The following is a 16,522-nucleotide window of genomic DNA, read 5'->3' as shown; positions in this document are numbered from 1 at the left end:
CTTACGGGACCGCCTACTGCCGCCAATAGCCTCCCATCGACCTGTGTGCTCCCACAGGGAGGGTCTCCTCGGGGTGCCGTCAGCTAAACAATGTCGGCTGGCGGCCCCCAGGGGCAGAGCCTTCTCTGTGGGGGCACCTACCCTATGGAACGAACTGCCTCTGGGGCTACGCCTTCTTCCCGACCTCCGGGCCTTTAAGCACGAGCTCAAGACTTTTTTGTTTCAATGAGCAGGGTTGGCCTAAGAGTAATTTTTAATTGAGTGGTTTTATTTCTTGTTATTTTAATATTCGGCCTTATGGTTTCAGATTTTTAAATTTCAAATATTGTGTTTTAATTTTTGTATATGTCTTTTTAACTTGGCTGTAAACCGCCCTGAGTCTTCGGAGAAGGGCGGTATAGAAATGTAAATAATAAATAAATAAATAAATAAATGTGATTGATTGTTTTGAGAAAGTGACAACCTTTACTTTTAATTAGGTGAAAACCGTGGGAAACTTCTGAGTCGGTTTTCACCAGGTCTGTGCCAATATGGTATGTCCAATAAAGCTATTCTTTGAGGAATCTGCCTGCCTCGGAGTTTGGCTTGCTATGGGTCTATTACTTGGAACCCTGACATGAGAAGTGAAATGTTTTCAAAAGGAAAAAATAAAACAAGAAAGTCCAATTTCCTTTTGGAAAAAATCTTTGGACAACCTGGATGATAGAGATAGACATAGACATACAGGTCCTCCTGCCTTTTTTCTTAGAGGTGAGTGGAAAACAAGAGACCGCAGAGAGGATTTTGCACAGGAAAACACACGTGGTCACCACCAACATGCATATCACACTCTCCCTATGAGAATTTCTCTGGAATGTTCTTCTCCAGGAATTCTCGTCTCCGACAACATAAACCTCTAGAAGAAATGATCTTTCCACAAACTGAATGAGGGAGGAAAGAAGCAAAATAATATCTCTGCCCAACAGCAAATTCTGGAAGCCCACCAACAATCTTCGGTCATGGTTTTATCATCCCTGTCTCTGTTAAATGTCCCCCATTCTTGATGTCTGGGAGAAATTTATTTAGAATTGACTAAGCCATAAGGAAGGCTGAGCGCCAAAGAATGGAGGCCTTTGAACTCTGGTGCTGGAGAAGACTCCTGCAAGTCCCTTGGACTGCAAGGCCATCCAACCGGTCAGTCCTAGAGGAGATCAACCCTGACTGCTCTTTAGAAGGCCAGATCCTGATGAGGAAACTCAAATACTTTGGCCACCTAATGGGAAGGAAGGGCTCACTGGAGAAGAGCCGAATGCTGGGAAAGATGGCGGGCAAAAGGAGAAGAATGGGACGACAGAGAATGCGATGGCTGGATGGAGTCACTGAAGCAGTCGGCGTGAGCTTAAATGGACTCCAGAGGATGGTAGAGGACAGGAAGGCCTAGAGGAACGTTGTCCATGGGGTCGCGATGGGTCGGACACGACTTCACAACTAACAACAAGCCAGAGGAAACATAATGTACAACTGCATGTCCTCTACAGCAGTGAGTCTCAACCCTAGTGACAATAAGGTGTAGAATCGTAGAAAAGAATCTGGATAGATTCACGACTGGCTATAGGACATAGAATCATAGGGTTGGAAGGGACCTTGGAGGTCTTCTAGTCCAACCCCCCGCTCAAGCAGGAGACCTTGGTACCATTTTAGACAAATGGCTGTCCAGTCTGTTCTTAAAAATCTCCAGTGATGAAGCACCCACAACTTCTGGTGGCAAGCCGTTCCACTGCTTAATTGTTCTCACTGGCAGGAAATTTCTCCTTAGTTCTAGGTTGCTTCTCTCCTTGATTAGTTTCCAACCACAGCTTCTTCTCCTGTCTTCAGGTGCTTTGGAGTTGCCCAAAGTTGTCCCCTTCTTCTCTGTGACAGCCCCTCAAGTATTGGACTTGAACACCCAGAATCCCCCAGCCAGCATGGATGGACTTCAATTCCCAGCACACCGGCTGGGGAATTCTGGGAATTGAAGTCCATACATCCGAAAGCCGCACTGTTCTGTCCTCCTCCGCCTCCGTCCGAATGATGGCTTAATTAGCCGGCACTATCAGCTCTGGCGACAAAAGAGCCAGCGTCTGCCAAGAGCCCTCGTTATCTTCCACGACACTGGTGAGTCACAAACGTCAGCTCTAGTCAATCAGTAGATTTGTCTGATACAAAGAGACACAGCAGCTCTGGCTGCCTTTTATATCCTGTGGGGTGTGGCTCCCTGACTCAGCACTTCCTAGGCCTGCCCCACCCCTGCTTCTGTTGTTCCCGCCTCTCCTGCCTACGAAACCTAGGATTCAACCATGCCTGATTGCCGTCAGCCGGGTCTGCAGGCGTGGCCTTGGGGGGGGGGAAAGAGTCAGGGGATGGAGGCCTCGTTATCTCTTCCACCTGGCCTGCTTCTGGCTCCTGGAGCTGAGCCAGGGAAGCCGGTGCTCCCGAGGTAAGTCCTGATGGCCCTTCCCCCTCACTGTCCAAGTCACTTTCTGGCAGCTGGCCTGGCTCGGGGGCCGCAGACACAACACGCAGGTCACTGCTCTGCCAAGGTGCCACAAATAAGAAATGGTTGCTCATGAGTAAGCCAGCAAGATTTCCAGTTGGGCTTCCTCGTTCAGATTGGGCGAGCGGGTGGAGTCCCTGCATGATTTCATTTCTGAGCCAGAGACAGGAAGTGAAAGATAGAAAGCAACCCAGAAATAAAACATGGCGCTGAAGACGTCAGCGTGTTTCTATTCACATTTGTTGGGTCATCTCATGGCCTTCCCAGGCTGGCTGATGTACTTTTCATTCTACTTTCTGCTCAGAAAGAAAGCCTCCTCCTTCTCCTGTTGTTCTACGCAACACAATTTCTGACATCAATACAATTGAACGTGTCCAGAAATATTTTACAAGAAGAGTTCTCCATTCCTCTGAAAACAATAAAATACCTTATCCCACCAGACTTGAAATCCTAGGCTTGGAAAACTTAGAACTCCGTCGCCTTCGACAAGACCTAAGCTTAACTCATAGAATCATCTATTGTAATGTCCTTCCTGTCAAAGACTACTTCAGCTTTAATTGCAATAATACTAGAGCAACTAATAGGTGGCTCAGACTGCTAAGACAATCTGTTATTAACACAGCTGCTTGCAATTACTGCATGTTCAAGTCCCACCAGGCCCAAGGTTGACTCAGCCTTCCATCCTTTATAAGGTAGGTAAAATGAGGACCCAGATTGTTGGGGGGGGGCAATAAAAGTTGACTTTGTATATAATATACAAATGGATGAAGACTATTGCTTAACATAGTGTAAGCCGCCCTGAGTCTTCGGAGAAGGGCGGGATATAAATGCAAATAAATAAATAAAAATAAATAAATTTAAACTTAATGCCAACCGCTTTAATCTAGATTGCAGAAAATATGACTTCTGTAACAGAATCATCAGTGCTTGGAACACTTTACCTGACTCTGTGGTCTCTTCCCATAATCCCAAAAGCTTTAACCAAAAACTTTCTAATATTGACCTCACCCCATTCCTAAGAGGACCATAAGGGGTGTGCATAAGCGCACAAACGTGCCTACCGTTCCTGTCCTATTGTTTTTCTTTTTCTTCTTCTTCATATATATATATGCTTATACCTCCTAATATCTACTCATATATATGCTTATATACTATATAATCTTTTTTGTATGATAATAATAATAATAATAATAGTAATAATAATAATAATAGTAGTAATAGTAATACTAATAATACTAATAATAATACTACTACTACTACTACTACTACAACTAATAATAATAATAATAATAATAATAATAATAATAATAATAATAATAATAATAATAATTTAATTTTTATACCGCCCTTCTCCCGAAGGACTCAGGACGGTTAACAGCCAGATAAAATACAATACAGTACAATAAAACAAAACCCAATTAAAAGACTTATTCGATATGGCTAATAATTTAAAATTATAAAATACATAGTATAAAACCCCATTTAAAATCCAGTTTAAAACCCATACTTATACTTATATATATTATTGTGACAAAATAAATAAATAAATAAAAAATAAATAAAATAAACACCAGCTTTGTGAAATAGCTTGGAGCAATATTTTTCCATGCTGGCTAGGGAATTCTGGGAATTGAAGTCCACAAGTCATAAAGTTGCCAGGTTCGGAGGCTCCTCTGATCTGACCTATTTTGCTGGGTTGTTGTTACGGTAAACATAGAATTGAGGGAGACCTCCACGTAAGATACTTCGGGTTTCTTGAAGAAAACGCAGGATCAACATCTAACAAGTCACAACGAAATTTCTTTTCTTCTTGGAGATGTTAAAAATGTTGCTTTTGCTCTGGTTGTCTTCTGCGATACATCTTTACATAACTCTGCAACCTCCCTGACCATCCCTACCTTAACAAAACCTCTCCTGATATGTTATTTAACCTCAGGAATTAGACTCATGTGGAAACCAGGAAGGGTGCAAATCATTGGAGACAGGACTCCACCGTGGTAGAGAAATAGAGACCTAGAGATCTATGTTCATAGAATTACCGAATAACAGAGTTGGAAGGGACCTTGGAGGTCTTCTAGTCCAACCCCCTGCCGAAGCAGGAGACCCTATATACCATTTCAGACAAAATCTTCTTCTTCGAAACCTTCAGTGATGGAGTACCCAGCACTTCTGGAGGGAAGCTATTCCACTGGTTAATTTAGAATTAGAATTAGAATTTATTTGATTTCTATACCGCTCTTCTCCCAAAGGACTCAGGGTGGTTTACAGCCAACATAAAAACAATTTTATAAATAGAATTAAAAACATTTTAAAAATCTAATTCAATTTGGCTAACCCCATTTAAAACTATTAATAGAAAAATGATTAAAAAAAGCCCCAATTAAAAACCATAATGCATTAGGCCAGCCCTGCGCGGTAAAAAAGAAAGGTCTTGAGTTCACGTCGGAAGGTCCGGAGGTCGGGGAGTAATCGTAACCCCAGAGGAAGCTCATTCCATAGGGCAGGTGCTCCCACAGAGAAGGCTCTTCCCCTGGGGGTCACCAGCCGACATTGTTTGGCTGACGGCACCCTGAGGAGACCCTCCCTGTGTGAGCGCACAGGTTGGTGGGAGGCTATCAGTGGCAGCAGGCGGTCCCGTAAATAGCTCAGTCCTATGCCATGGAGCGCTTTAAAGGTGGTAACCAACACCTTGAATTGCACCCGGAAGACCACCGGCAACCAGTGCAGCTTGCACAGGAGAGGTGTTATATGGGAGCCATGAGTAGCTCCTCTATTACCCGCGCAGCCGCATTCTGGACCAGTTGGAGCCTCCGGGTGCTCTTCAAGGGGAGCCCCATGTAGAGAGCGTTACAGTAGTCCAGGTGGGAAGTGACGAGGGCATGAGTGACCATGCATAGGGAATCCCAGTCTATGAAGGGGCACAACTGGTGTATCAGGCGCACCTGATAAAAAGCTCCCCTGGTGACAGCCGTCATATGATCTTCTAACGACAGCCGAGCATCCAGGAGAACGCCCAAGTCGCGAACCCTCTCCACAGGGGCCAATGACTCGGCTCCAACAGTCAGTGATGGAACCAGCTGGCTGTACCGGGATGCCGGCATCCACAGCCACTCAGTCTTGGAGGGATTGAGTCGAAGACCGTTCCTCCCCATCCAGACCCGCACGGCCTCCAGGCACCGGGACATCACTTCAACAGCCTTGTTGGGGTGGTCAGGGGTGGAAATATACAGCTGTGTATCATCAGCGTACAGTTGGTACCTCACCCCAAAACCACGGATGATCTCACCCAGCGGCTTCATATAGATGTTGAACAGGAGAGGCGAGAGAACTGACCCCTGTGGCACCCCACACGTGAAGCACCTCGCGGCCGACCTCTGCCCCCCTGCCAACACCATCTGCAATCGGTCAGAGAGATAGGAGGGTAACCACCGAAAAACGGTGCCCCCCACTCCCAATCTCTCCAGCCGTTGCAGCAGGATACCATGGTCGATGGTATCAAAAGCCGCTGAAAGATCTAATAGGACCAGGACAGAGGAACAACCCCTATCCCGAGCCCTCCAGAGATCATCCACCAACGCGACCAAGGCCGTCTCCGTGCTGTACCCAGGTCGGAAACCGGACTGGAACGGGTCTAGATAGACAGTTTCATCCAGGTACCGGGGAAGCTGTTGTGCCACCACACTCTCGACAACCTTTGCCACAAAACAAAGGTTGGAGACAGGACGATAGTTCGATAAAATAGCTGGATCCAGGGAAGGCTTCTTGAGAAGGGGCCTCACCACCGCCTCTTTCAAGGCGGATGGGAAGACACCCTCCATCAAAGAAGCATTAACGATTCCCTGTAGCCAGCCTCGTGTAACCTCCTGTGTGGCCAGTACCAACCAGGAGGGACACGGGTCCAGCAAACATGTGGTCGCATTCAGCCTCCCCAGTATCCTGTCCATGTCCTCGGGAGCCACAGAATCAAACTCATCCCAGATAACATCATCAAGAACGGCCTCCATCATCCCACCTGGATCTACCCAAATCCGATCCAGCCCATCCCGAATCTGAGCGATTTTATCGTGCAGATATTGTCCAAAATCCTCAGCACGACCCTGCAAGGGGTCCTCCCATGCCCCCTGATGAAGTAGGGAGCGGGTCACCCTAAACAGGGCGGCTGGGCAATAAGAGCGGAAAACTACTCACGTTTTGCCACTTTTATCGCCACTAGATAGGTCTGAATATGAGACCTAACTAGTGTTCGATCAGATTCAGAACGGCTGGCCCTCCAATCACTCTCCAGGCGTCTTTTCCGGCGTTTCCTCTCTCTCAGCTCCTCGGAATACCAAGGAGCTGGTCGAGAGCAATGCCGGGTCAGAGGCCACAAATTTCTCCTTCGTTCCAAGTTGATAGGTTTCCATCCATTACTTCTTGTTCTGTCCACAGGTGCTTTGGAGAATAGGTTGACCTAGTGGTGAAATCCAATTTTTTTTACTATCGGTTCTGTGGGCGTGGCTTAGTGGGAATGGCAGGGGAAGGATACTGCAATATCTCCATTCCCTCCTCACTCCAGGGGAAGGATACTGCAAAATCTCCATTCCCTCCCCACTCCAGGGGAAGGATACTGCAACATCTCCATTCCCACCCCACTCCAGGGGAAGGATACTGCAACATCTCCATTCCCTCCTCACTCCAGGGGAAGGATACTGCAAAATCTCCATTCCCACCCCACTCCAGGGGAAGGATACTGCAACATCTCCATTCCCTCCTCACTCCAGGGGAAGGATACTGCAAAATCTCCATTCCCTCCCCACTCCAGGGGAAGGATACTGCAAAATCTCCATTCCCTCCCCACTCCAGGGGAAGGATACTGCAAAATCTCCATTCCCTTCCCACTCCAGGGGAAGGATACTGCAAAATCCCCACTCCAGGGGACGGAAACTGCAAAATCTCCATTCCCTCCCCACTCCAGGGGAAGGATACTGCAAAATCCCCACTCCAGGGGAAGGAAACTGCAAAATCTCCATTCCCTCCCCACTCCAGGGGAAGGATACTGCAAAATCTCCATTCCCTCCCCACTCTGGGGCCAGCCAGAGGTGGCATTTGCCGGTTCTCCGAACTGCTCAAAATGTCCGCTACCGGTTCTCCAGAACCTGTCAGAACCTGCTGGATTTCACCCCTGGCTTGACCTCCCTCTTCTTTGTGGCAGCCCCTCAAATACTGGATGACCGGTATCATGTTCCTCCTTAATCCTTCTTTTCAACAGGCTAGCCCAGGGGTCTGCAAACTTGGCTCTTTTAAGACTTGTGGACTTCGACTCCCAGAGTTCCTCTGAGGAACTCTGGAAGTTGAAGTCCACAAGTCTTAAAAGAGCCAAGTTTGCAGACCCCTGGGCTAGACCTAAGTATCTCCTTCAACTGTTTGTATCACAAGGTGTTCTGGTAAGACTACAACATCAATCACGACAAGGGAAGGATTGGCTTGTTAATGTCCTTGTCCTTGTCTGCAAGTTTGCTCAACCACAATATTGATGCAACCACTCCCAGGGACAAAAGGCTGGGGCAACAGCTCAAACAAGGAAGTCACAACGAGTTGTAATAGATTTGCTTCTCCTGCCTTCCTTGCTAGCTGGGCTGTTAAGGGCCACCTCCCAGATGACTTCCTGTGTGCCGCACAAGCTGTGCACAAGGAAGTGGGCCGGCGCCCAACCCAGCCTTTTGTGTATCTCAGCGGTCGACAAAAAAACAGGTGGAACCGTGTCCATCAAATATGCATTTCTTCTCTTGCATACAGTTCGTACCGTATATGTTGGAGTAAGAATGGGTGATGGAATCTCAACCTGACATCCATCAAATGATCTGACTTGGGTGCCAACACCCAGGGCTAATAGCCATGCAGGCCAGGGTGGCAGGAACTACAAGGTGGAGCAGTGGAGACACTGGGAAGGGATTGCATCAACCCAAAGTCTGTGCTTCATCTGGGAACAGAGATTGATAGATGCTCTGTACCAACATTTAAAAGTTTAGGCTTCTAACCAGTGGGAAAATGTGCAGTTTGGTGAGATCAGGTATTCACGTACCTTCACTACTGGTTCGCAAAGGACCTTCTGCGCATGTGCAGAGCATCAAAAAGGGGACCACTGGGTGAAACCATGGAGGGTCTTAAAATGTTGACACAGACAAGGCAGGCACCAAACATCTTTCTCTATAACAGTGGTTCTCAACCTTTATAGTGCTGCGATCCCTTTAATACAATTCCCCACGATGTGGCGACCCCTTTAATACAATTCCCCACGATGTGGCGACCCCAACCATAAAATTATTTTCGTTTTGAATTTATCGCGCCTGAAGCCGTATTGGCTAGCGATCTGAACTGCTTGCGATTGCCTTGAGGACAGAGGCATTAAAGCGGAGACTCCTCCCCTATTAAGTTTATGGCGCCTGAAGCCAGATTAGGCTAGCGATTGGGAGTGATTGCAGCTGGCTTGAGAGGGAGACATCAGAGCAAAGATTTCTCTCTTTTTTAATTCATCGCGCCTGAAGCCGAATTCGGCTAGCGATTTGAAGAGCCTGCAGCTGGCTTGTGGAGTCAACCATTGGAGCGCGATTCTTCGGCTCGCAAGTATACTTCCCATATTTCCGATGGTCTTAGGCGACCCCTGGAAAATCGTCATTCGACCCCCAACGGGGTCCCGACCCACAGGTTGAGAACCGCTGCTCTATAATGTTTCCCATTTTGGAACTTTTACCTTTTGACTTTTGGGACAAGGGTTTAAAGTTGTCAGTCTTGACAACTTAAAGAGGTGTGGATTTCAACTCCCAGAATTCCCCAGTCAGGAAATACAACAGGGGCCACCATGTCTAATATTCAATTCAGAACAACAAAATGTTCTGTATACATTTTTAAAGTTTATGTTTAATGGTTGAGGGGGGGAGGGAAAGTTTTGGGAACTTTGAGATGGGTGGATTTAGGCCTCCGGAATTCCCCAGGGTAGGGGTCTGCAAACTTGGCTCCTTTAAGACTTGTGGACTTCAACTCCCAGAGTTCCTCAGCCAGCTGGCTGAGGAACTCTGGGAGTTGAAGTCCACAAGTCTTAAAGGAGCCAAGTTTGCAGACCCCTGCCCCAGGGAGTGTGTTAGCGGAGGAATTTGGGGAGTGAAATCCATCCATCTCAAAGTGGCCAAGGTTGGGAGACACTGCTTTAGGGAGCAAGTGGGCATCTTTTAAATCAAGCTAGCTACCATTTTTATTTGCGAATAAGGTTTGTAAGGCTAGGCGGCAGATAGAGGCAATCATAGAAATAAAGGCTCCTACAACAATATGTTGATTTGAAACCGGAAATATTTTTGTTGGGGATTTTACCAGAAGCTTAAAGTAAAGAGAATGTATGTTTGATTATCCGTGTAATAACCGCAGCTAAGATTGTATTTGCACAAAATTGGAAAAGTGAAGAGATTCCTAAGGATGAGAAGGTGATTAGGAAAATATTAGAATGTGTAGAAATGAACAGATTAACGCTGGCAATTAAAGAGAAGGAACAAACTGAATATGATATTGCAAGGGAACTATTTTACCGATGGCTAGAGAATAAATGTGAATATTAGAGAAAAAAAGTAGATTAGTGAAATGCAGAAAATATATTAATAGAATTAAATAAGCTAAGAAGAGAATTGTTACAATATTAGATATGCTATGTATATCAGTATTAAGTTAAAGGTAAATGTAAAGGTTCCCCTGCACTTGTGTGCTAGTCGTTCCTGACTCTAGGGGGCAGTGCTTATCTCCGTTTCAAAGCCGAAGAGCCAGCGCTGTGGTCATGTGGCCGGCCTGACTCAACGCCAAAGGCTCACGGAACGCTGTTCCCTTCCCACCAAAGGTGGTCCCTATTTTTCTACTTGCAATTTTTACCTGCTTTCGAACTGCTAAGTTGACAGAAGCTGGGACAAGTCACGGGAGCTCACCCCGTTATGCGGCACTAGGGATTCGAACCGCTGAACTGCCGACCTTTCGATCGACAAGCTCAGCGTCTTAGCCAACTGAGCCGCCGCTCAAGTTAAGAATAGACAAATAATGAAATATGGCTGTAAATTTTAATCCAGACAATGCCCTGTTTAGTGGAAGATGGTTTGTTTGTATTAAAATAAAAATTAAAAAAAAAGAAATAAAAATTGATTCTAGAACTTTGTAGCATATAGTTTCTGGTCTATTTTTTTTAAAGTGAAAAGAATCTATTAAAAGAGGGGTCTCCAACCTTGGTCCCTTTAAGAGTCTGGGAGTTGAAGTCCACAAGTCTTAAAGGGACCAAAGTTGGAGACCCTTGTATTAAAAAACCACAGCCACCTGGGCAGGGATCCTGATAAGAAAAGCTGATTCAGGGCCTTGTCCTGCTTCTTCGTTGGCTGGCTGTAAGCCTGGATATCCTGGATCGACGATTCCCCACAACTTAACTTCTGAAAAATGGGCACCTTGTCATTATGTCCTCCGTCTCAGCCATTTGGTGACAGCCTCATGAGAAACTCCGCTTGCTCCAAGATATCAAATCTTTGCTCCATCTTAAAATATCGGGTGGTAACCAGGACCTCTCAGGACAGAAAGTAAGGGGCTACCAGGATCCATGCTATATTAACTTGTAATGAGAAATAAATTAGTCGAATTTATCTAGTTTAACAAAGAGAAAGGCTGAGGTGACATGCTAGGAGTCTTCCAATATTTGAGGGGCTGCCACAAAGAAGAGGGAGTCAAACTATTCTCCAAAGCACCTGAAGGCAGGACAGGAAGCGATGGGTGGAAACTTATCAATGAGAGAAGCAACCTAGAAATTTCCTGACAGGGAGATCAATTAACCAGTGGAACAACTTGCCTCCAGACGTGGGTGCTTCGTCACTCAAGGTTTTTTTTTAAATTGTCTGAAATGGTAGAGGGTCTTCTGCTTGAGCAGGGGGTTGAACTCCTTTCACTCCTGTTCTATTCTATTCTATTCTATTCTATTCTATTCTATTCTATTCTATTCTATTCTACTCTACTCTACTCTACTCTACTCTACTCTACTCTACTCTACTGTATTCTACTCTACTCTACTCTATTCTATTCTATCCTATCCTATTCTATCCTATCCTATCCTATCCTATCCTATTCTATTCTACTCTACTCTACTCTACTCTACTCTCCACTCTACCCACTCTACCCACTCTACCCACTCTACTCTACCTCACTCTACTCCACTCTACTCTACCTCTACTCTACTCTACTCTACTCTACTCTACTCTACTCTACTCTACTCTACTCTACTCTACTCTACTCTATTCTATTCCATTCTATTCTATACAGGTAGTCCATGACTTATGACCTCAAAATTTCTCTTGTTAAGTGAAACAGTTATAAAGAGAATTTTGCCCCTAGTTGTTAAGTGAATCATGGAATTTGTTGAATTGTTGAGTTAGTCACACAACTCAACACAACATAGTTGTTCAGTGAATCTGGCTTTCCCATTGAAGTTGCTTGTCAGAAGGTCACAAAAGGGGATCACATGACCCCAGGACACTACGACTGTCATAAATATGAGTCAGTGGCCAAGCATCTGAATTTTGATCATGTTGCCATGGAGACGCTGGAACGGTCGTAAGTGTGAAAAACGGTCATTAGTCCTTTTTTTCACTATTTTAACTTCAAACGGTCACTAAACGAACTGTCGTAAATTAAGGACGACCTGTATTATTCTGAATTAGTGGTGGAATGCGACTGTGGGTTTGACCATGTCTGCTTTCAACTTTGGTTTGATATTTTTCATCATAAACTTAACATCGCTGAATATCTTTTACTATTTCGTCTGGAATTTGCTAGAATATTGACAGATGCTCTGTTTTCTTTATTAGAAATATTTTCTAGCTCTTGCACCATGAAACATTGTCGGTCGCGCCGGGGAGCATATAAATTTAATAATTTATAAATAAAAAAGTAAAAACAAGCTGAATGCAACTCCCACGGTTATTTCAATTTCAACAAGAGGAATTAAGTAAACTCTGTTGTGCATTAGGAGACGTGAACTGGGCCTGATCTGCACAATATACAGCATATTTCTTCTTCTTTTTTTTTTTTATAAAAAGTTTTATTTTTACAATCATATCAAATAATTCATCCAATGTACAGTTGTATACAATTAGTCGGGCTTGCCCAGTCACCACCCCCCTTTTTAACACTCTTCCCTCTTCTACCTTCTTCTACTTTCCAGACCTTCCTCTCCTTCTCTTATCTACATCCTCTCCTCCCTCCACCCTACACCTTCCTTCTCCCTCTTCTACCCCTCTTCCTTCCTCTTCTCCTCTTTCCTACCTCCTACTCTCTCTTTTCTCCCTCCCCACCGTTCTAAAATGGTAACTGGGCAGACCCGACCCTGCATTAATTATATTTATACATCTTCAATAATCCCTGTACATTAACCATCACTCCATCTCTACCAAACCCCCCCCCCCCCCCCCCCCCCCTCCCACCCCCCGACTTCCCAGAACGAAATGCAGGGTATCAAAACTAACAATCATAATCTAAAATAATTCCTAAATTATAATCTCTAGTCACACCACACATAATCACACTCTCAATTCCCCTCTCCTTCAGAAATATATCTAATACATATTTCTATCTAATAGCATATTTCTTCTTCTTATTATTATTATTTCCACACAATTATTCCATATGCAAACAGTTTTCATTTTCGACCTGAATGTAAAAGTTTAAGAAATTTTTTTTTTAGAATGTTCTGGTCCGGCTAAAGCATGTGTGAATGGAGTTCAAAAAAGGAAGGGCAGGAAAGAGAAACCGAACTCATGTCCAATATGGTGGTTGAGGTAACTGAAAAATGACACAGCAATCACAGCCCTAATAATCCATATCTGAGATTCAATACGACAATCCTGGATGGCGGGCAAGGATTAACATCCAGGAAAGATAGCATCATTTTACTGATCTCAAACTCTGCACGGCGGCTAATGTCTATTTCAGAAACAGCAGACGTTTAAAAGTAGACATTTGAGTGAAACAAACACTTTCTGAGCTGTAAAACTGAGTGGGCTCCTATAGATTGTAACTTCAGCTCGTTTTGGATCAGAATAAGCCCAGCGGTGCCTTGTGTAGTTAGCAACTTTAATTAAAAGCCGTAAACTTTTAATCAGCTACAATTCACGTCATCGGATGCAGCTTACCAAAGCTTACGTGGATTCGTAAAATTTACCAATCGGAAAAGGTGCTACAGAAATCTTGAATTTTGGCTGCCATCCTCACACCGTGACTCCATTTTGAGGCACCCTTAATATTTGTGTTTTGCTGGGGGGTTTTTTGGTATCTCATGCCACCGATTAATCAAATGGCCCTATCTAGGATGATTCACAGAAAATTTGCTGACTATCTCCTGGTTTTGTAAACTCAGCAGATTAGGATCGACTTGACCATAGAGGAATTTCAGCCTTGGAATTACAGTAGACACAAAGAACAATAGGGATCTTAGAGGTCTTTTAGTCCAACCCCCTGCCCAAGCAGGACATACCATCCAGGTCAAATGGCTGTCCAGTCTCTTCTTAAAAACCTATAGTGATGGAGCGCCCACAACTTCTGGAGGCAAGTTATTCCACTGGTTCTTTGTTCTCACTCTTAGGAAATTTCTACAGTCTAACATTTTTATTTTTATTTTGTATTGGGGTGACCAGAACTGGTTGCAATATTCCAAATATGGTCTTATCACACGTCTGTTTCTCAGTCCTTCGAAAGTTTGTGCCCCAGTTTAATCAGCTTCATTGCTTGGCTTTTTCATAGCTGCAAACATCGATTTTAACGTTGTTTTTATAACGCTGTCGACTGGCCAATTCGGTTTTAATTTTTTTATTTGTTCTTTAACAAGGTGTGATTGTCAGTCTCAGAATACACTTGGGGAGTACCTAGTAATGTATCTGGAGCTTGGAGAAGACTCTCGTAAGGGCCCTAGATTCAGGCATAAACTGGAGTAGAGCAGAGGTCTCCAATCTTGGCCACTTTAGGTCTTGTGGACCTCAACTCCCAGAATTCTCCAGCCAGCCATACTGGCTGGCTGGAGAATTCTGGGAGTTGAAGTCCACCATTCTTAAAGTAGCCAGAGTTGGAGGCCCCCAGACTAGAAGGCCTCCAGTCCCTTCCTGCTTTATTATTTATTAATTATGGATTTATTTATTAAAATATTTTATGTATTGATATTTATTTATGGATTTATTTATTTAAATATTTATTATTTATGGATAATTTATTAATTATGGATTACGAAGGCTGAAGCCTTCCCAGAAAACCACTGAAAAGCACATTCAGAACCAAGTTTTGTCGCTTAGCAGAAGTTCTCAGCCCGTTTCCTGTTTGGGCTAATGAACCTTCCAAGAGGATTGTAAAAATAGTGCTAGTATCCAAAAAAAACAACAACAACCACTTACTGTCATGGCCAGATGATTGCAGATGTTCCATCAGATCACACCCAAAGACCCGATCTTTCGCCGGTCCTTTCCGTTTCACCTTCTGCCGAGCTTTCATGGCCAGCGACATGGGTGCGAAGGAGCGCCTTTCCTCCTCTTCCTCAATACTTACACCCTCGTATCAACTTCTCCTTCCAAGGCCGGGCCCAAGCCCATCGGTCTTCAGGAGGAATCTGTCGATCGTTGAGTTCCTGCCTCTCCAGGACTCATTTACTGGCCCATGGCGCTCTTCTGCTTCCTTAAATTCATTCTAATCTCCGTCTCCAACGCTCGTCGCATCGAAGGTCCTTCAGAAAAGTTGGGAGATCCGTCTTTGCAACCAAGGGGGCCACCAGAAGTATGGTTCTTGGCCAACTGGGAGGTTACCAAAAAACTTATGGCGGTAGATGAGAGCAAGGTAGAAAATCTGTGCCCCGTTGTTTTTTTTCTCATTAAAAATTGTTCTGTTCTTACTCAGACCTGGCAGGAAGTGAGTTTAGCTTGTCTCCAAACACAACTTCCCCTGCACAGCATCTCCGAAACCACAAAGCGCAAGCTAACAGCTTTCAGCAAACGGCTCCTTGCCTTGTCACAAGCTAACGCTTGGAGGGTGAAGGATTAATTACAGATTAACAAGGGACCTTGTAGGTCATGTAGTCCAACCACCACCACCCCCTGCCCAGGCAGGAGACCCTGCACCATTTCTCACAGATGGCTGTCCAAGCTCTCCTTGGAAGTGTTGAAGCGCCCACAACTTCCGAAGGCAACGCTGAACGGCTTTGCAATCTTGCATTTTGGGTTTGTCCCACTCCGCTTGGCTTGTGAAGAGCAGGAAGTGCACCTGCAACCGGTGAGGAGGTTATGCTGGGGGAGGGGGCCAGAAATCCACCTGAGGACAGGGCAAGAAGTAACAGGTGGAAGATTAGGAAAGAGAGTGATGGGCTGTATGCTAAAATAAAGCCAGGTCATGATATATACTTGAAAGTAAATTAGCAGGACTGTCATTGTGGAGTCTGTCCGGCAAGAACAAAAAATGCTTACCTGCAGGAAATATGCATGTGAAAATCTTGTAACAATTCTGGGTAGTTAGAAAACTGATAAAAGTAACAAGAGTTGGACAACTTGCAGGCCTCAGCTAAAAATTAGGAATACAGATGGCCTGCAGCCAATTAAATGCGTATTAGATAACTCCTGGGGCATTCATTAGCCAAGGCTTAGGAATAGGGACAGCTAGAGACCAATAGAACAAATTGTAGAATTATTACTAAAATGTTTATTAGATGATATTTTATTTATTTTTTATTTGAATTTATATCCCGCCCTTCTCCGAAGACTCAGGGCAGCTTACACTGTGTTAAGCAATAGTCTTCATCCATTTGTATATTATATACAAAGTCAACTTTTATTGCCCCCAACAATCTGGGTCCTCATTTTACCTACTTATAAAGGATGGAAGGCTGAGTCAACCTTGGGCCTGGTGGGGCTTGAACCTGCAGTAATTGCAAGCAGCTGTGTTAATAACAGACAGATTTAGTCTGCTGAGCCACCAGAGGCCTATCTATCTATC

General features: G+C 44.6%; 1 protein-coding gene across 4 annotated transcripts in view; it reads right to left on the bottom strand.

Annotated features, from left to right (window-relative positions):
* ARHGAP30 (Rho GTPase activating protein 30) overlaps positions 1–15,585 on the bottom strand; it is a 46,032-nt gene extending 30,447 nt beyond the window's left edge. For 2 of the 4 annotated variants that reach the window (XR_009152369.1, XM_058160030.1), the window contains exon 1: positions 14,938–15,584. Coding sequence is in view for 2 of the 4 variants with exons in the window: in XM_058160030.1 (XP_058016013.1) it covers positions 14,938–15,046 (109 nt within the window). In the remaining 2 variants the exon portion in view is untranslated. Of the gene's footprint in view, positions 1–14,937 lie in introns of all 4 variants that reach the window. The other 2 variants (XM_058160031.1, XM_058160032.1) reach the window with 2 other exon arrangements.
* Positions 15,586–16,522: the final 937 nt, after the last annotated feature.

This window comes from Ahaetulla prasina, chromosome 17 (assembly GCF_028640845.1).
Source record: "Ahaetulla prasina isolate Xishuangbanna chromosome 17, ASM2864084v1, whole genome shotgun sequence".
Taxonomy (NCBI): Eukaryota; Metazoa; Chordata; class Lepidosauria; order Squamata; family Colubridae; genus Ahaetulla; species Ahaetulla prasina.
This window is presented reverse-complemented; position numbering and strand designations above follow the sequence as displayed.